Below are 21,191 nucleotides of genomic sequence, written 5' to 3' on the forward strand. Positions count from 1 at the left end.
AATGTAGTTGTTATGATTATTTCAGTAATCTGCAAATGTCATATGAACAGCTGATGTTGCACATTGAGCCAGGCAGCACCATGAGACTGTACAGCAAAGGAGTTGGTTGCCGCTTGCTTTTAAAGTGAATGTTGCTCAAGGTTGACTGTATGAGAATGTTCTCTCACACGTAATGTCTAATTAAGACCTTTAGCTGCATGTGCACTGTGTGTGTTGGTGGATTTATCAGTTTGTGGATGCAGTTAGAAGAGAAGGGTAACAAAGAAGAGAGACAAATTTCCATTATGTCAGACTACGTTTACATTCACAAAATATTCTGTTTTCTGCCCTTATTCCAAGAATGACAATATTCTTACTAAGCTTGTTACATGTTTCCTGGGTCCATACCTTTAAATCTGCCCACTCAAAAGAGTTTGAGGTGACTGAGTGTGAAGATGGAAATGGAGTGTAACAAGTTGACAGTTTTGTTTGATATCAGGCAAGTTTTTGGATTTTTGGCCTTTATTTGATAGGAAAGCTATGGTGTGAAAGGGGGAGAGAGAAGGGATGACATGCGGCATAGGGCCGTGGGCTGGAATTGAACCGGCAGCTGCTGTGACGAGGACATAGCCTACATGGGGCACCCGCTCTGCCAGGTGAGCTGCAGTGCTCCTGTGATATCAGGCAAGTTTACATGGCTAATGAAAATAAATGTTCCACTAGGATTCCTTTTTATATGCAGTCATGCCTACTCTGTGCCCTGAAATGTCGATTATCACATCAAAATATGGAAAATTTGATCAGCTGGAGCTGCTTATACCATTTTGAGTCTTTGTGTCGAAATAGGATTTTTCCATAGTTTTCCACGTGTCAGACTTAGGTCTTTTTAACAGCAGGCATTTCGACTGGTCATAGTTGGAAAAGCACAGATGTTGCTGATTAAATAAATGGAGACTTATTTTCAAGTGTCCCATTAAGTGATGATAGTGTGACAGTGAGCCAGCATGCACCTGAAACTTAAGCAAATAAATGGTATTCAGCCATCATTAATGTTATACATTTTTGCTTTTCAGACTTTGACGTCTTGAAATGTCTCCTGTGAAAAAGGGCTATCCTCAAGACACCTTGGTATCGAGATGAAAAACACAGACTAATTGTCAGTTTAGTGTGGACTCCTGAGTGGGTGGTCCCACTCCATCATTGCCTCCATCTGCTGGCAGCCTCCAGGAACAGCTCCGCCCTCACTTTAGTCCTTTTTGCACCATAGACCACCCTCAAACCGCTGACCCTGTCATGGCCTTTGGAAAAAATTGCTGGAGACACACCTTCACACACACCTAACAAAATACACCTGGTCGTACAAGCACATCTCACAATTCCCCAGATTTTTTCACAGTTGATGCTCAAGCATATTTGATGGGTCAGAGAAGGTTATTCTGCACTTGCTGACTGTGTATTTATGATAAATCTGTTGTAGCAATTTACATATCAAAAATATCAAACACAATATAAATCTTACCCCGTCGCCACTAGCAGTCTGTTCTTTTTTTAATGTAATATTTGTATTTTATTGTGTTGCAGTAACAGCTACTAATGTTGATTGATAGTGAGTCTAATCATGAGCGCGGGTCTACACTGCTTAGTCATGACGAGCCATTGATTACCTTGAGAGGGCTTCAGTAAAAAAAATGACTGCGTTTTTGAGTGTGCTGTTGCTGTTGGCTACTGACGGTGCACTGAAGTAATCCCAAGATGAAAATGTGTGATGCCGAAGTCTGCGTATTTATTTACCCTTTATTGATTCAAATTTAATGAAATGTCTAATGGCAAAGGCTGAAACAGTGCAGGCATTGATCTGGCTGTGATTGAAGTGATGGTCAGTACTCCCATGTTGCTTACATTGGACTGGGCCTCAGAGATTAGAATAATATAAGCACATAAGCCCTCGCTTGTTCCTCACCTTTCCACCCATGCCTCCCTCCTACTCCTGCTGCACGGCTCCCTCCCAATACCCCCTGCTTTCACCCATTACCTCTCTCTGCATCACCCGCAACTCAACATGCATTATATAATTGCACTGAGTAACTTCTGCAGCATGTTTTTAAGTGAAGCATGTTTGAGAAGAGGCTCTCTAGAGCTAATAAAAAGCTATTATCTTTATGAGGTGATGATTGATCCAAATGTCTATCACTGTGTAACTCCGCTAGGGGCAAGCAAGCGGATCTTATGTGCAGACTGTTGTGCCACTTTATGTGTATGCACTGTGCTAACCCCAAACTACTCCCACTCTTCCTTCTCCCTTACCTTGCAGATTTAAGTAAGCAGCGGGGTAACTTTGAGGGGGGTTGCGTTGAGTACAGAGACCCCTCTCAGATCCTTTGCTGCCAGTAAAAGAAAAAAAAAAGCATATGAAAATAAATATGGAAAACAAAGTAGACCACCGCACACTGAATGACTTTACTGTGATTTATTCAGAGTGAGCGACGCGTTTCGCCTGTGGCTTCTTCAGGTTCGCTCAGTGAAATAACATGAGCATTCACAGCTGTGCTAAACAGCTACGCATGAGTCACATGACATTCTCATTATTTTGCAATATATAAATAACATTTTGAAAAGTGAACAATACAAAAGCATGGCAGTATTTACAAAGGCCCATAAAGTAGCAAAGATCTCTATCTCTTCATACTATCTTGTAAATATTTTTATATTTATTGTGAATCATGATATCGTTGCTAATCTATGTTGTGATCGGGCTGAACACCTGAAGGCATCGACATGTCAATTAACTGTCATACTCACTGCGCCACCTACTGGCAACAAAAAGTAAGCCTTGCAAGACGATTATCTTTTAATTTACATGAAATTTTCATGGTTTGGTCTACAAATGATGTACACCAAGAATAAGTGGAATTTATGTCCCCTCCAATGCCACCTGATGGGCGCTAGAAGTACTACCCCATGAGAAATATCTCACTTCAGGTTCAAAACTCTCTGCATGCATTAACAGAATTTAACAGAAATGAATGACCGCTTTAACTAGAGTCCCACCAGTAAACCCGAAGTACGTGGGGGTGGGAGGGCCCTGTCATCGCTGATTGCAGCTTTAATTGCTTGTGTGATCACTCTGCTGATGGAAAATTGAGACAAGTCATCACTGCTGCACCATTTTTACAGTTGCCAAATATATTTGTGTCATGATTACTTTATTTGTGGTGTTATATTGTTATTGCGTTGGGTGGATGATGTGAGCAAATCTCTAATGAGATCAATCAAAAAATTATCCTTGCAACATCTAATCTGTAGCGTTTCATTTACTCACTCACTCTCATTTAGTGTTTGGAAATATGTGTCCTACCTCTTTGTTTTTCCACCATTTTATTCTCTGCTTTAGAAACTCTTAAGCCTCTTTAAAGTCCTCCTCTCTACTGAATAACTGTTATCATTACTAGGACTTTGTCTTAACTCCAAGGGAAAATTCGTAGAAAATGTCAGAACTCTCAGAATTTTCATGGATTTTTGTCAATAAGAGACACTTTTTGTACTAGGAGGCTTTATGAATACACCCCAGTTTTATATCCCTGCTTGGCTTGCAGAAGGGAAAGTGTTTTTGTTTCATAATGTGTAACCATTCCCTGATTGGTTGCTGCATGTTAGCCAGATTTCCACCAAATCATGTGATTTACAAGAAGTTGGGCTTTACAAGTTTGGGCTCTTTGACTATGGGATGGAGAGAGTACTAGTTACTGGTGCAGGAATAATTTAGAGTGAAGTGATGTAGAGCTATATCTGTAAACTTCCTAATTACAACCATTTCTACAGTTTGGTGGTTCAGATCTTTAATATATCTTATCAGAAGTTACTGAAGCTTCTTATTTAACAGATCATACATTTCCTATACAGTTTTCTTGTAACTCTATAACCTTTTTCATGTTTATTCATCAGTGAGATGATTGTTGACGAATGAAATTTAAACAGCTGCCAAACTTTGTCCCGAACCAGTAAAATGGAACAGATGTAAGATTTATGACAGACTATTGGCACATGTGGATAACAGTAGCAAATATATTCAAAAAGAGGGTCAGCTACTATTTTCTACATGAAAAGCATTGTGTAAAGTACACTTAACAAGATGCCAATATTACATCAGGATACATTATGCAATTCAACATGAAACACTGTTTGGAAAGAAAATGAATGTTTGTTTTCTTTAGTTTACATTTCAAATGTTACTGTAAACACCCTGAACATCCTTTTCAAGAGTTTTGGAAGAATTTAACACCAAAATCCCTAAAGTTTTTTAAATTTTGCCTCAAGATTTCTAGCTTGCTGGGTCTTTCTCTAATTGGTTGATACAGATTGTTTGTGTTTCAGTACAAACTTTTTCAGGTCAGGTTATCCCATTGTATTCATTTATAAGTTTTCTTGTATTTTTGAAACAACATGCATAGCTTTAACATTAACAATGAGTTTAAAATATCTTCAAAGAACTGAAAAATTTTGGTACATGTAAAGCTGCAATCAGGCTAACATTTACATGTAAATTATCCACAGTATACACATTACACACATACTAAAATGGGCCAGTCACAGCCCTGTACAATCAAAAGACACATTTGGCACATGGAAGAAACATGTTGGCCCGTTACCCTGTCATCTCCCCACCCATTATAATCTGATTCTCCTCACACAGCATGAGATCCATGTTGAGTTTACTTGTTTTTTCAAGATGATATATTAACACCTCAATGATTTTCAGCTTTTCAAACTTAAATGTAAATTAAAAAATGTCAGTGCACTGTTGCAGCCTCCTCCTACCAGAGAGAACTGAAAAGAGATTTTAATTGAGACACCAAAAGTCAAATTTGTTAAATGTCACAAGTTTTGAAATGTTTTATATGTAAAATTCTTCTGTGTAGATGCCATTATTAATGATTTTCAACAAGTAATTAATATACAGTACGGGCCCTGAAAGTCAAACTTTTTGCAACAATTAAAATTCAGTCTCTTCTTTGCACACATCTACATGATATTTAATGAATTCCCCATTTAATCTATGTATGGTTCTAATACTGTACTTTAAAGACTAAGTATAAACAGTGAGAAAAAGAGTTGTAAACACCCATGCTGATCATAAATCTCATGGGAAGCTACTATAACTCACACTAAACTGATCATTTTGTTTTACTGCCTGCAGCCATCTATCTTGTACTGCACTGTAAATGCATTAAACCCTGTGCAGGCAGCTCTATGTGCAGATTTTTTGCATCCCTCCTCTGGCTTTCTTTCAACCCAGGTGTTTGACTCCAGCAGATACTGCATCCTACAGAAAGAAACAGAGAGTGATGTAGTGACAGAATGTGAATGAATCAGTGTAAAATTCTACTTTATATTAACTTTATATTATCGACTATACTTACTTTCCATTTGAGTCGGTTGTGATGCCATCTTTGCCCATGATGAGATACTGTTTTCCTAGGTCTAGCTGTCCCTTACAATGGCGCCTCTTAGCAAACACTCGAACAGAATTCTCATCAACAAGGATATCTCCATCTGGCAGACAGATGATTGTCATTATATTTAAGATAGATTGTCCAAGCATAAATATTTGAAGGTCAGTGTTGCAGCTTCTGCTTTACTTACGTGATCTGAGAACCTCGTTTATAGTCATTTTGTAAAGTTCAAAGTTACTCTTCATGGTAACATTTCGGACTTCAACAATGTATGCTGAAATAAAACATAGTGTCAGTATATGGAAGTATGTAGTAGTATTTTTATAGTCAAGGTATTAGATTTTACAGCATGTCTTGTTTGCATAACTCACCATAATCTACCGTAGGGAAGAAGCAAGCATGTTGTAAACGATGATTCTTTGTGATTCTTTGGCCTCTTTCTAGTTGGAATGTATTTTGTACTTTATGGCAGGGTCCTAAAGAAGAAATTAAAACACTGCAACTATAATAAAGGTCCATTTTTCACAGGTGTTTGTCAGTATGGGTTTTAGAGGAATGGCTTACTTTCTGCGCATTGGCAAACATCCTCTGAACATAGTTTGGAAACCATCTTGCTTCTTTGGGGGGCAGAGTAGAAAACAGTACACTTTGTGTCTGCAAGGAGAGCATAAATAGGTCATAAATTCCTGGTGAATTAAACAAAGATGTCTTGACAAAAGATGCAGAAAATTTAGAATAAAAAGCTTACTTGGTTCATAATAATCATAGAACACCGCTGGAGCAGGCTGTAGAAGGCCAATAGGTACTCTCTGTATAGCATCAAAACTAATACATTCCTCTGATTCCAAAAGCTAGAGTGAAAGAAGAAAAATTTTAGTACTGGAAATGTAAAATCTGTGTGTTTGTAAAATGATTTTAGCCTCACCTCATTAAAGTAGAGCAGCACTCTTCCATAGGAGACTTCATAATGGGAAATGTATCTCTCAGGTTCCTCTGTTAGCTACAAGGAGACAAGAAAATAACCTTTTGGAAACTATATTTTCACTAAGTTTTGCTTTTTATGATGTCCTCAATGTGCATTCACAACGAAATTTGATTTTACCAGATAATTTAATTTGTCAAAGATTCATATCAAAGCCCCAGTTGAAAATGAACTGCTTAGGGTTAGGGACAATTTTGCCAAAATACACTTAGTAATATTTTTGGGTTAAATTCATGTGATAGAAATTTGATAAATTATATGTTGCTGTTGTTGTTGTTTTTAAAAGTTGTCAACAATTATTTTGAAATTTTACAATGTAGTGAAAAAAAAACATCAAATCCGACCTCTCGCACTTTTAAAAGTGATTTTAGACATTTTAATAAATATATGTAAAAAGACAGTTTTGCTATTTACATGCAGGTGTACATATATTCCTGGGTGTCCTGGCAACATTGACATATGATGCGAACACGAATGAGTCTATTCAGCTATACTGCTAAAGTTTATCTACACAATGTGCGTTCGACTGTTTTAGGTTTCTTAAAAACTGAAAATAAAAAATCAACTAAGTCTTTTTAAACCTAATTTATGTTGGCTTGTTAAGTAAATATCAAGCCAACATTAATTCACGCAAAATACAAACCCCAGTCACCTAAATGAAAAGTTCTGTGCTTGACCAATTCATCCACCTCATCTTATTCACATCTCATCCCCCCCCAGACTGTGTAGTTTTTATACGTCACCTGACTTTCTGACAATACATTTGTGATTTTATTTTCTTGTAAATTAGGAAACTCTAATTTTAGAATATCCAAGATTTGACCATGATCTCCTTGCCTCAGTCCTAACCACCCGACCTCTGCATCAGCAAGCAGTTGCATCCATAATAACGTGTCCAACAAATGGATGTAAACAGCCAAAAAGCTGAATTGTGACTGCTTAAACTTAGATTGGTAAATTAGTTTTCTCAACACTCATCTTTAAAGGGAAATTAGGACATTTTGGGGATGCTCATTGATGCTCTTGCTCAGAGTCATCTCTGTAGGCCAAATATAAAGGCTAATTTAGCTTTGAATTAACGCTGGAAACAGGTAGAAAAAAACAGCTAGCTAAGCTCTGTCCAAAGGTAATAAAATCTGCCTTTTAACATCTCTAAAGATGACTAGTTAATATGTAGGGCCTATCTTTTACATTTAGGATTTTACACAGGGTTTTATGTCACACTCTTTCTTGGCCAGGAGCAGTAACTCCTGGAGTCTTTGTTTGCCAGGTTACAAGTGGTAGTTAACTTTTCTTGTTTAATTTACACACTTGTATTTTTTACTTGATATCCAACTGTCAAAAACCCTCAGCTTTTCTATTGAGAAATGAGTGGGATATGACAGCAGGTGCCAGAAATGGTTGCTCCCACAATGCCGAGGATAACCCTGATGAAAAGGCGATAGTAAGAGCTACTAACCCTGTCCAGGTCCTGAGTTACAGCCTCAAATCCACTAAGAAGTGTGATGTCAGCAATGGCCATTCCTGTGAGATTGCTGCTCAGGCTATGACTATAAACAGGAAAACAATGAAAAATGTAGGCTGTGTGACTTTCCATGCAAAGCTCATTGTCTCATTAATACTTAAAGAGCAAATAGTCTCATTCAACAAACCTGACACAGATTCTGTAGGTGAGCATCTCATCTGAATTTAAGTTGTTATCAAGATCCCTCCTGTTTCTGGTGTGAGCATCAAACCGCTCAACTGCAGATTGTGGCACTCGTACCTCCTTCTCCACCCACTCCTCATTGTTTTCGTAGTCATCATAGTATTCATAATTTTCTTTGACCTTAGCTAGGGAGACAGAGGTTATTGTAACTGTGTAACTTTTATCAGCAATACATGATTGTGACTTGTCATTGATGGCAAAAAGCTCACCAGTGTACTTCACTGTCCCCTCCACTGTGACTCTGATAGACACTTTATCACAATCGTCCTTTGGATCCATTAGTTGGTACGCTTTTACAATCTGCCCAAGAGATTGATTATTTACTTTAATTTATGCAGTATTTCATCATATACTGTAGATGTACTGTCATTTATTAAACTTACTTTTATCTTGGTATCACCTTTTCCTGTTAATAGTACAACAATGTCGTTCCCTGCAAATTTCTGGGACAAAAGACACAAAAACAAGTAATCCAAGAATGGGGTTAAAGATTAATGTGTGTATTTAACTGTAATGGTGACAATGCTCTTTTACCTGAAGGTCTGTTTCCACCTTCTCCTTCTTATTTTTCAGTGCAAGTTTTATAATGTCTTTTTTTCCTTGGGCCGTAAACTCGGCTATTAGATTTGCTTCAGGACTGACAGACCTCTTTAGCTCATACTCTGCAAGAGCCTCCAATGCCATAATGGTATCCTGGGCACAGTAATAAAATATTAATAACATGTTCAACATCTCAAGTCTGAGGGTTAATTTGGTCTTTATGCACAGCCCAGTCACCTGTGATGATTTATAGCCTCCAAAGTAGTTTTCTTGGGTGGTTAACCAGCAGGCTGTTTTGTCTGCCCACTTGGTATGTCCAAGTTCCACTACAGCTAGGAGGGCATAGGCTGTAGTCTCTACCGTGATGCCATCTGCCTGAGCTTGATTCTTTGGGCTGGCATCAGCTGTCCACAAATAACAGCCATTCTTCCCTGCCATAAGAAGTAGATGGTAAGTAAAACATTATAACAACTTCAGGCAATAGCATATTCTGATACACTCTTTTGTTGAACTTTATAAATGTGGTTGCTCTTAGGTTTGGGCAATATAAGATAAGGTAAACTGGTCAACTGACAAATGTCTGCCACATATTGTTTGGAGACATTATGATTTTGGGATTTCCGTCTGTCCTTTGGTCCGCCCATCCCATTCTTGTGAACTTAATAGTTTAACACCTTGAGAGAATTTCTTCAAATTTGGCAAAAACATCCCCTTGGATTCAACCATAAACTGATTAGACTTTTGGTAGTCGAAGGTCGAGGTCACTTCGACTAATCTGGTCTATCTCATTCTCATGGACATGCACCTGCAGGATTTTTTTTTTCAAATTTGGCGCAAACGTTCACTTGGACTCAATGATGGACTGATTCGAGTTTGACAGTCCAAGGTCAAGGTTACTGTGACCTCAATAAACATGATTTTGGCCTAACTCAAATTATTTTTGTGACAAGAATGTCACACAAATATCTAATAGGAAAAAAAATGATCATGATCATGTTTACATTTTACATCCAAGGTCAGCTTCACTGTGACATAATTTTCAGCAAAAACACTTATCTGACCATTACAGAACACCATGACTCAGCAAGGGAGGACATTTGGTCAGATATTGATTTGGTGATACTAATTTTGGATATCCACCTTGAAACTGTGCTGATTGAATTGATCTTCCCTGGGCTGAATATGTGGGTGAAGCATCCAGGTCTTAGATTTGTAGCTTCTTTGCACCAACATCAATACCTGAAGCATTGTCAAATCTGATGGCTTCTTATGAATCTGGACAGACATGGATTTAAAATGTAACTGCAACTTGACTAGTTCACAAAAGCATGCAACCGCAAGGCCATATTTGTAATTAAATATATTTTTACAATAATATAATGAAATACATTGTTCTGTCAGATAATTTACTGGATTTGCTTAAAACAGACATGTCTGTCTAATTATTTTATCCATAATCAGTTGCTCAATCGACTGTATGGATAACGCAGTATGTAAATGACATATTTTATCTATATTGCCCACACCTATTAGTTTTGATTTGACATGCCTTCAGTGGCCAGTGCTCTAAGTTTTGTCCAGGCAGATGAATGATCTGTTCCCTGTGGCAGGCAGACTGCGAGGCAGTAGGCTGTGATGGCAACAGCATAGGGATGCTGAAGCTCCTCAAGGTGTGACAGAAGATATGATGTTGATCTTGAAATTCTTGCTTCCTGGCAGAAAGTAGCAGGAAGGCAGTCAATTCGCTTTTTTGCACCTAATCTTTCCAAATTATTCATAGATTAGTGTGTTAAAATACATTAAATTTAAAACAATAAACAGAAACGAGGCTTAGTTTTAACAGCCATGTTAGCGCCTCTGTGAAGCATGTATAATGTCACCATCTTATTTTAGCTTGCTAGCATGCTGATATTTGCTAATCAGCCCAAAATACAAAGTATAGCTGAGGCTGAGGGAATGTCACTGGTTTTGCAGGTATTTAGTCATAAACAAGAGCACTGAATACATTAGAATTTTGACCTGAAAACTGCATTATATGAAAAGTCAAGGGATCACCAAAGCTGTTTCAACTGATCCTGAGGGGGGCATAGCCTAGGACCTATTAATGTCTGTACAATTCCCCTTGTAGATGCTGAGATATTTCACTTGAAAGGTGAGAACTTTGACCTGCTAATGGCACTAGAGGGAAAGTCAGGTAATCACTAGTTATCAGAATTTATCCTCAGCAACATAAATGTCTGTATAAAACTGCATGACAATCTATTCATTGCTGAGATACTTAAGTCTAGACCAATATGGTGGATTGACTAACATCGCATCCCAACCACTAGCATAGCTTTAAACAGATACCCAGTACAGTTTCTATTATCTCACCGCATTATTTCTCAATTCAGGTTGCAGGAATTGAAGGGACCGTTGCAGGGCAAGAGTTATAAAGGCCGTCATGGATGCGTCTTGGTCTTTGCCTTTCTACATTAAACACAGAGACAGTATTGTATTCAAAGCACTGCTATTGAGTTTGTTGCCACATTGAATTATATGTATGCAGTAAAGATTACCAGAATTCCTCTGTGTATCACTGGATTTGGGTCACTGAATGACCCGTCATTCTTCTGTACTGAGAGCAAATAACTGACTGGTTGCCTGATCTCTTCGTCTGGCACAACCCGAGCCTTCCTGGCCTGCTGTCCGAAAGCCTCTGTCTGACGCTGCGCCACTAACGATAATACTTTCACAACAAGAGCAGTCACCCTGAGGACAAGAGAAAGAAAAATAATTACAGAAAATGTGGAAACTTGATTTATTATGTGAGATTTTATAAGTAAGCACCTTATATCAAAAGACATTAGGGCAGTATTTATACTCACCAGTTGCTAGATGGTACTGAACCCCATGGCCCATAAGATCCGTTGCGTTTCTTGTATGTTAAAATCCTCATATAACCTGACAAAGAAAGTGTTTACTGTGTTAAGAGCAGACATTTCTTTAGCCTTGTTAATAACTAGTGAGGGTGCAAAGCTCATTTTATTACATTATTTAGATATTCAATGCCCCATTTATTTATTTTAGGATTTATTTAATAGACATACTTTGATTAGTATTAATTTGTACTCAGTGTCTGCTTAAAATACATTTCATAGCTGTGAAGTTCTGAACCAAAATGTGACATAGACAGATGGGCTAACATTTCCATCTTTAGGCTCTGTTAATGGGCAAGAGGAGCAATCACCATTAGCTTTTTATGGCGTCCTTAGAAATTATGTAAGAATTTATGAAACTTTATTCTTCTACTGCAAATTTGTGTGCAGTTCACTGCTCTGTGTGTTCCTACCCTTTTCAATTTTATCCAGAGCATCATCTCTGGAACCAGCAGGCAGGTCAAACCATTGTTCACTCAGGTCGAGGTAGCGGAGGGCTGAAGCTGTTGGGGCCAATTTTACCATTGTCTGTTCTAAACATCCTGTAGGCAATACGATGAGGTCAGCAACCTTCTGAGGAGAAAGAAGGTTCTTTGCATGTGAACTGCCAAATCCATCCCCTGTCAGAGGAGAACATTGAAAGGGTAAAACACTATCATTTACAAAGGTAAATTAATTACATGTCTTTGTCTAACAGCACATACCTTCCACGGAAACGAAAATATTGGACCTGGAGTCGGGGACTATGTCCTCTGGTAAAATTCCACTTATATTGAAATCTATTGTGCTCCTCCCTATCAAGATAGAGAGAAGTAAATTTATTAAAGTAAGAGTAAACATAATGATTGCCGGACATGTGTCATTAAGAAATACTGGAAGAACTCACCATCTAATTTTATCACTCTGGTTTCTTGCACTCTCTTTTCTAGTCCTTCTGTCTACAACAAAATAGTGAGCTGATTACTGTGTGTAATTGACTTACACAAGAAAATACACAAGTGGAAAATGCATTTTGGTTTATCTACTACACAAACTTGACCACCAGTTAACCTATGCTAAATAACTATGCCTTCCATATGTTTGATAGACAGAAAACATGATCCCTAGATATATGAATGTGTCAACAATTATTTTAATAGCTTTGTATTCTGTGCCCTTGTTTGTTTGTCTTGGCACTTAAGGCTGCCTTATATTTTATTTTAGCTTAATAAGCAGCTCAATTTTATAGAATATTTGTAGTAGGGAGTCCCTGCTCTGTCTGTCTTTCAGCCAAGGGGTCCATGGCCTGAAAAGCATTTAAAAAAAAAAAAAAAACAACTGTTTTAATGCATACTTAATGACAATAACGTCTAAAACACACAAGCACAGATATTACAGTTTATAACTGTTAATAACACTTTCATCAGTTTGCAAAGACTGACTGATCATTAGCATAGATATAAATAACTCAAAGAACATTTAAAAAACACCTGACAATGTTATCAGAGTTTTTGGTTAAAAGACTGAAATTAACATGTTAAGGAGTAGTAAGCAGTTACTGATATGACACACATGGCGGTTCAACAAAGGCGAGTCATTTTTGCTGAACCTTAGGTCCAAAATGACTACCAGCATGTCACATATGTTACCATATTTATTTTGTAAGGTTCTGCAAAGAGATAAAATATCTTATTCACTCACCAACACTTTCAAAGGCTTCTCAATTGCATCGATTCCCATCTCATTCTCCATATCAAAGAGACGTATTTTGATGGGTATTGAACCAGTTACCATGGGGACAGCACTGAAGGAGACAAACTGGGAAGACTCTCGCTCCACAGTAATGTTGACAAATGCTGAAGTGGTGGCCGAGCCAGGGGAGCAAAGTCCTTCAGTTTGTTCCATATGAACTGCCAGCTATAAAAGTGCAAGTGTCCACACAGAAAAATAACATTAAGTATTAAATTTCAGTTTGTGCCACTTAACGTCAGCATTAGGTTATATTTACCTGTAGAGGATCTGAGCCATAGTTGTAGATAACAGGTGAAATGGAGAGTTGCTCAAATTTCTTCACAGAATAAGGCAGTCTCAGAGACACAAATGTCCTCTTAAAAGCTCTGACCTCAGATGGCTTAACAACACAGAGACCTGAATGAAACATAGTAAATTGCATTTACTAACAAAAAGTTCCTCAGTCATATACCCACAATGTTTTTGTGAAGTGGGAAGCTGTTATTACCAGTGGCAGCAGACATAGTGACGACCTGAACCTCCCATGTGGTGATGGAATCCGGTAGAGTCAAAGAATACCTAAAGGTTTTCAATGAAGATAAAATGCTTTGTCAACAAATAGTTAATGTTATAGATGTACTTTCAGATTTACTTACACTAAAAATTATTAAATGCTGAAATTCTCACATTCACATTATTAGAAGTGAGAAATTGAGACAAATCTAAAGGACATAAACAAAACAATGGTGTAGCAAAAGCTTTAAGGGCTGTAACTAGAAACTGTATGTGTCCATCCACCACTTACCTCCCTTTGTCATTTACATCAAATTCAGTGAATGCAAAGCTTGGCGGGAAAAAGCGGCGAATGTACTGAGCAGCAGTGTCCAAGAAGAACTGTTCAATGTCATCTGTGGTTGCAGCTGAAAATTAAGGATTTGTAATTAGATTATCTTGCCACAGTTATTTAATGCTATCCTAGGAAGGTATGTTAATCATTAAATGATCACATAAAAATTTCATCTCACTCCTGCCAAGTCCTCTCTGGGCATCCTCTTGGAGCTTTTTTTGTCTTAGACGCTCTCCTTCAAGGCAGCATTTTAAGAAGACGTCTGCACAGTCAGAATTTACTTCCACCAGAGAGACTCGCTTCGCTCTATCATGACATGTCCGTATCATCGGGATGAGGGAAAACCCGCGAGCACAACATTCTTGCAGCTTTTCTTCGGAAAAGTTTGATTCTGAAATAGACATTAAAAACATTTACGTTTAACATGTTCTTACCAGAAGTATCTTACATCAACACTGAGTTGTGATGGCAGAATGTTGTCTTACTTAAGGTCCTCATTTCCTGTTGAAGGTCCACAGCGCGTCTTTGTCGTGCAGATTGTGCATCACAGGCAAGCTCTGAAAAAGTAGTATGAAATCACTGAAGCTTAGTATGGGATAAGCAAACAGATAGCTGCTTGAGTTTTGATGGTTGTTGGCATTATGAAAGCTTACTTAGTTTTGGATAAAATAGAAATTATCTGAATGGCGAGGTACCATATCAGTACTCCCACTGCAATAGGCTTTGTCCCATTTTTTCAAACTTGGGCTACACTAAAGTAGGCCTGTGTGTGTTGATTTGATGTACATTTGAAACCATTTCTAATGCATCTAGACAGGTAAAATTACTGAATAACAAAACTTATAGAGGATGAATAATCTATCTGTCCTGCTCTCAGTTAACATTTTAGAGAATTTAAATGGAAAAAAATGTTGTGATTTTGTCATACTTTCTTTCGACATTGACTGGGATTGAGATACAAAAGACAGGCCAGCATTTGTTAGTACAGACGCTGGATCAGCCCCACCACCGTATGAGCAACCACGGTCATATGACTGCAATGTGGAAAACACCTGTAAAGTAAGAAGAAGAGCTTGGATTTACTTTATTATAATATATGGATTAAATTAAATAACCCCAGTAAGAGAGCATAAGTGTGAAAGGTGTGTGTGAAAAGGTTACCTGCTTGGCTGTGAGTTTATTATCAGCATTGAGAGCGTAGATGGCTTTATCCACAGCCAGCAAAGCCACTCTGGCTTTCTGACCATGTAGATCAATTTCAAGCTTTGACTGTCTTCCAGGTATGAACGGTCCTTTTTGTTCCACCTAAATTAAAGTTAAAATAATACAATGTAATTCACTCAAGTCAATGTTAATTCAGTCAATACATACAAACAAAACATCCAAATATATACATGTAAACTTCGAGGTTGTGCTCAGTAGTTAGAACTAACTTAAATTTAACAGAATAAATCCCCAGTGTATGAAAAATGCAAAAAATACAATAAGTGTCCAACTTATACATAATTAATCTGTTCACACTGTCAACAGAGGTAAATTTCTGTTTTTCTACTGTCACTCTGCTCTGAGTGCACTCTTATCTGTTATATTTACTCACCTTGACCTTTATCTCACATTCATCCCTGACATCTACCCATGCCGAATCAGCAATGATGTCACCACGCTTGCTGTAGTAGTAGCCAATCAGCCGAAAGGATGGAATCATATCAGACGTTATCTGCAGGTTGTGTTTAACTGCAGTGCCAAATCCAAGAGAGCCCTCTTGTATTAGCATCCCACGTCTTAAAACCTACAACATAATCAATTGAAAAAGTTAAGGTATAAAAACTGTTGCTTCTGTTTGTCATAACAACCCATGTTGTATTCTCTCAGATTTGCCTCACCATGTAGTATATAAACCCCTTTCCTGGGCCATTGATGGTGTTGAAATTCACAGTTAATAACTCGCCCACAGAATACATCTTGTGGGTAAAGCTCAGGTAAAGGTAGCTGCCGCTTGGTGATGAAGCACGCTGAATTATTTTCCTCTGCTGAAGACCATCTGCCACCACCTAAGGAATTCAGGGTGTAAACATTTAAACTTAACTAAAAGAAAATCAGTGTTTTATCAACTCAAGAACATCTTTAACTCATTAGGTGTTTGGGGATACTGACTTCAACAGTAATCTGAGCCACATTGGGTATGTTAAACACAGGATACGCTGCCCCCTCCTGGTCTGTTGTGCCTTGCCACGATCCCTCTGTAGATGGTAATACATCAATATTTACAGGCACACCAGCAGCTGGGGAGCCATCTGGCAGACGTATGACCACCTATAATACAACAAATCTTTTTATATTCAAAGTCACGACAGTCATGTACTTAGCTGTGTACCCAGTTGTTAGTTTCATGCATACCGCAACGTCTAGTGGATATCCAGGGAGAAAATGCGAGCGAGTTCGAGAGAGATCCACAGTGTATTTATGGGAAATGATAGGAAGGTAAACTTCTGTTTCTTGTATTTCACCACCTGAGCAAAAAATGGCAGATATTAGATTCAGTGAAAAATCACTTTAACATTCCAAATGTCTGCCTATTATAGCAATAATTGAATAGTTGTTCTTAGTTATTTTCAGAATATCAGAAAAAAAAATTCAGTATTAACCTTGGAGGGACAATACAAACATTTTCTTGGATCTTTGGGCATTTTCATGGCACATTGAACCAACTACTCCTACACTCTATTGCAGTATTCATTATAATGACAACCTTATACTTTACAAGCAGTCTTTTGTAATGTGGGTCAAATTGTTGTATTTCAATCATTGACTATATAATAAAGACCATTTTGCACCCTCCGGAGTCATCCGGTCCCCTGGATGTGCATAACAGGAAACTGAAGCAGCTGTCTGGCATTTTACCCACATGAGGAAACATCATGCAGCTGTGTACAAAACATCAAGTATTTTACATGTTATGAAATATATTTTTTCTCTTTATGCCATACGGTTGCTCACTTAAACATTAATAACAGAGAATCCTTTACTTTGTATGTTGGTGACAAATACTCCCAAATACAGTTGTGCTCCACTTTGCTGTAATTCGGCAAGGGTTTTGTTATGTCGCTCACGAAAGTCCGCTATCTGAAGAGAAGCTGATGCACTTCCATCCTGGACCTGTAAGAAATTGCTTAAATTGTTGATAATCAAGTACCAAAAGACTTGAGAGATGCAATATGTTACCAGATTGTCTGATCTCAGGTCTTGAAATGTGCTGCATTAAGTTTTAGAAAGATAATTTCTTACCGAACCAGTCAACTCCAGTCCCCTGATAATGGTAGGCCTCAATTTTTGACCCGGGGTTGTACCCTTTTCTACCACTCCAAATTGGCAGTGGTAGGCCCCCTTAACTCTCTCACCATGTGAATACCTAGAGGAAATCATTGGACAATTGTGACTGTTATGATTAAAAAGACAATCTAAAATTATATTTTTGGAGTTTTGTCAAGCTGCCTAATGTCAAATTGTGAAATAGCATTACAGTAAGCAATAACTTTGAATGGGGTATGAGGCCTATCCTGGGGTGTAATAAGCAGGTTCTTTTCTGAAATGTGTTTTGGAAAATGTCATGTTTTGTGAAATGTGTTTATGTAATGTTGTGTTTTCTGAAATCTCATGTTTTCTAAAATGTTATGTTTTGACTCTCAGGGCCACCACATTCTATGCATATATAGTGACCAAAATTGCAGTTTTAACTGGAAACTTTAGCAGTAAAGTAAGATAAATCAGAAAGTAATCAACACTTACTTTGCTACGATCGAGAAGTCAAACTGTTCAGCATTCTGCAAAATATAGCTCTCCTCCATTGCAATGTTCACTTCAAAACTTGGTAAAACTAGGGAGTGTGATAAAAAATATTTTACAAGGCAATATCTGTTAATGCAATACATGATGAAATACTTAAAATAAATTAGCGTACCAAATTTTTGGACTTTGAATTCTCGGGAGGCAGCATTTGCTTCATCCCCTTCATAATGTGCTGTAATCTTCCATGTGCCCATTCTATATAAACAAAACATGCGTGTGTTTTAATGATATATCAGTTATTTTTGCTGTTAGATACAGATCATGGTAAATCTGTCAACATACTTAGAGATATCAGGTATGGAGAATGTGTCTTGCAGAATTCCTCCCTTTGCAACCCTGAGGGTCCTCATTACTCTGTTTCCAGCAGCATTCTTTCATAAAATAATAAAAGCATTAATCACGAAATACACAGAAAGCATTAATGCAGATCTGTCAAAGTCCTCTTTGTTCTCAGAGAAAATGTATATACTTACAAACACTGATATCTGGAAGACCTCCTCAGTAGGCCTGAATGAGTGGTTAAGAGTGAATATCCTGTATCTCACTAGAAGAGAGATAATCAACATAAAATGACTATTAATTATTTTATGAGTGGAGAATTATTGCACATTGTTTTACAGTTCTTCATATTTGTTGACTATCCTTTTACCTTTTTGTGTTGGGTTGTAGATTGGCTGATCGGTCTGAATGAAGATATAGCCCCTGTGTTTTGAAAATAGGACACGCGTCTCCTTTGTGCCACTAAAGGAGGGGCTCTCTGCCACCAGTGCAAGGGTGGAACGTCTATAATGTGGAGGCAATCTTGACATAATGTCTGTGTCTATCTGTAAAGATGCAAATTAGATTTTTAAGTTAATGACATTTCAGTCTCGTCTAAAATTGTTTGCGTGGGAAGGTTTCTCATACCATGAGCTCAACTGTTTTGACACTCCCAGCAGCAGTGCACTGAGTAGTTTTCTTCTCAGACACGATTGTACCAGTACTCTCATGCTTCAGGTAGAGAGTAACAGGATTGTTGAGATGATTCTTTCCCATCTGGACAAACACTTTCTCTTTAACACCAACATGAAGCAATCCGGGGGCTGAGATAAAAAATCTGCATGCAAACGTGAAAACTAACTCTTACTGTGTCCTTTAATTCAGTGCACATAGATAGACACATGAAATAGGTATTTTATCGTATCTACATTATATATTTTATCGTATCTACATTATAAAAAAGAAGTGATAATTGTTTATCATTACATATTTGTTTAATATGTTTAAACACATATGTAATGATATCAAATCTTAGAAGACGGAGACCCTATTTTAACCCTTTTTACACTTCACACAAAGGTTGGCTTTACGTTAAATTAGTACATAATGTAGATTCATGCAGCTTTTTCTCCATTTACCCGTCATCAGTTGAAGAGGCTGAACCCACAGTCCAGATCAGGAGAAGCATTGAAAAGATGTAGCACTCCATTGTGCATCTCCTGTTGCTTTGCCTGCTCTCACACAGGCTTTTGACTAACTGTGGTTTTGTGATTCATCCACCCCTGTATTTCTCAATCGCTGAATCTCTCAGTGCCCTCCCTCTGTTTTTCTTTCTCTCTAAAATAACTATTGAGTATCAAAGGTGATAGATCACGTGTTAACTGACAATACATAAACTGAGAAACCCTTTCTACTATTAGATAAAACATATGCACTGATGTGTGCGGATGTGTTGTACACTCCTTGGTTCAACAGTGTGTACATTTCTATATAATTGAAATAATGAGATGTAGACATTTTTCTGAAAAATTAGGTCAACACCACTGATCAGATCATTCTGGACTGACAGATGCATTTTAGACTACATGTTTGATTTTTATAACAGTCAGTTTTATATCCCAGCTTGGCTTGCAGCAAGGACACTGTTTGTTTCTGTTTCCCAATGTGTAACCATTCCCCCATTGGTCATATACTCAGCCAGATTTCCCCAAAATCACATGACTTACAAGAAGTCAAGTTTGCACTCTTTCGGTAGGGGGTGGAGTGAGTACTCTTTATTTAAAACATAAATGTCCTGTGCAGTTTTCTTGTAACTTTATAATAATGGAACAGACTTAAGATTTGTGACACAGACACAAACTATTATCAGTGTGTGTATGATAGTAACAAATATACCCAGAAACAGGATCAGAAACTTTATTTATTTTAGTAGTAGTAGTAGTCAGGATACAATGTGCAATGCAATATTAAACAGACTGTTAAGAGAACAGCATTTTTTAACTTTACAAAATAATAAACCAAAATTGCAGTGAATGAATTAGAAGTGTATGTCTTTATTGATGACTGTACTGTCGCTTGTGTAAATGTGAACACCCATTAACATGATTGTCAGGTTTTTCAAAGAATTTAAGCACTAACATGGTCCAGATTGAGTGCTTAAAAATGCTCCACATTGATCCCTAGAGTCTGACTCATTTTTTGTCAGTACACAATCAGCTCTTTTCAAAGCCTTTTTCCTGTCATTAATTTAAAAGTTTTGAATTCTGTTGTTAAAATAACCTCCATAAATTCCAGATTAAATAATACATAGCTGTAACATCAACATTAAGCTTATAACAGTTTAAGTTAAAGTTACAATAAAGTTAACATCTACACACAATTATAAACAAAATAAAATGGTAATGTCGTGGCCCTGTACGATCCAAAGACAGATTCGGCACATGGAAGAAACATCTGTCAGTTTACCAGCCACAAACCATGTGGCCTGTTGCCATATCATCTCCTCACCCATTAATAATTGGATTCTCCACACATAGTAAGAGAGATTAATAAGTTTAAAATTCATCCTTAGATAGGCATTATCCACAAGTTTGGTTTGCTTCTTTCTTCAAGATAATATGGCACAAATGAAACAATTTCAGCTTTTGAGGACTTCACAGACAGTTGAAAAATGTCAATTCACTGACGCAGCTTCTTCCCATAAGAGAGAGCTCAGGGACATGAAAAGCCAAAGTCCAGGGTCTGGAAGCTCAATGTGAATACAAAAATCAGCCAAATATATTTTTCTTTTTTTAATAATCACACTTTTTCAATTGTATTTAATGTTCACATGTTCCTTATAGATGCCTATAATGATCAAACAGTAGTTTAAAATCCAGTATGGACCCTGCAAAGTCAAACTTTTTGGCAACGATTAAAATTCAGTCCCTTGTTTTTACACAGCTTCATGACA

General features: G+C 37.5%; 1 protein-coding gene and 1 long non-coding RNA gene across 2 annotated transcripts in view; one reads left to right on the forward strand and one right to left on the reverse strand.

Moving 5' to 3' along the window:
• Positions 1-2,620, forward strand: part of LOC148188240 (uncharacterized) — a 22,806-nt gene extending 20,186 nt beyond the window's left edge. Inside the window, exon 4 of the long non-coding RNA XR_015777893.1 lies at positions 1,053-2,620. This is a non-coding gene — a long non-coding RNA (uncharacterized LOC148188240). The remainder of the gene's footprint in view (positions 1-1,052) is intronic.
• A 1,178-nt stretch (positions 2,621-3,798) lies between these two features.
• Positions 3,799-19,531, reverse strand: c4b (complement C4B (Chido/Rodgers blood group)). Its single transcript, XM_042489209.2, has 41 exons — positions 19,378-19,531; positions 18,887-19,076; positions 18,630-18,804; positions 18,454-18,524; positions 18,263-18,351; positions 18,093-18,175; positions 17,921-18,008; positions 17,420-17,543; positions 17,161-17,290; positions 16,532-16,644; positions 16,289-16,447; positions 16,018-16,185; positions 15,732-15,923; positions 15,296-15,439; positions 15,063-15,186; positions 14,620-14,691; positions 14,313-14,525; positions 14,093-14,207; positions 13,796-13,866; positions 13,565-13,704; positions 13,258-13,473; positions 12,464-12,515; positions 12,282-12,371; positions 11,991-12,197; positions 11,527-11,602; positions 11,218-11,410; positions 11,033-11,128; positions 10,209-10,371; positions 8,897-9,090; positions 8,654-8,812; positions 8,503-8,562; positions 8,329-8,419; positions 8,064-8,244; positions 7,871-7,961; positions 6,355-6,429; positions 6,178-6,280; positions 5,994-6,083; positions 5,801-5,905; positions 5,620-5,703; positions 5,397-5,529; positions 3,799-5,299 (listed from the first exon to the last, which is right to left on the reverse strand). The coding sequence occupies exons 1-41, from the start codon at positions 19,446-19,448 to the stop codon at positions 5,161-5,163; spliced, it is 5,130 nt and encodes a 1,709-aa protein (XP_042345143.2). The 5' UTR covers positions 19,449-19,531; the 3' UTR covers positions 3,799-5,160.
• Between the last annotated feature and the right edge of the window lie 1,660 nt (positions 19,532-21,191).

Source organism: Plectropomus leopardus, chromosome 11 (genome assembly GCF_026936395.1).
Source record: "Plectropomus leopardus strain MGB_pleo_1.0 chromosome 11, ASM2693639v1, whole genome shotgun sequence".
NCBI lineage: Eukaryota > Metazoa > Chordata > Actinopteri > Perciformes > Serranidae > Plectropomus > Plectropomus leopardus.

What these genes read in the sequence shown, in the direction of transcription:
- c4b (XM_042489209.2), bottom strand. Translation starts at nt 19,448, where the DNA reads ATGGAGTGCTACATCTTTTCAATGCTTCTCCTGATCTGGACTGTGGGT. An exon ending in ACAGGAAATGAGGACCTTAA is followed by an intron (nt 14,526 to 14,619) that starts GTAAGACAACAT and finishes TGTCTATTTCAG; the next exon opens with AATCAAACTTTTCCGAAGAA. An exon ending in TGTTTGCCAATGCGCAGAAA is followed by an intron (nt 5,906 to 5,993) that starts GTAAGCCATTCC and finishes TTTCTTCTTTAG; the next exon opens with GACCCTGCCATAAAGTACAA.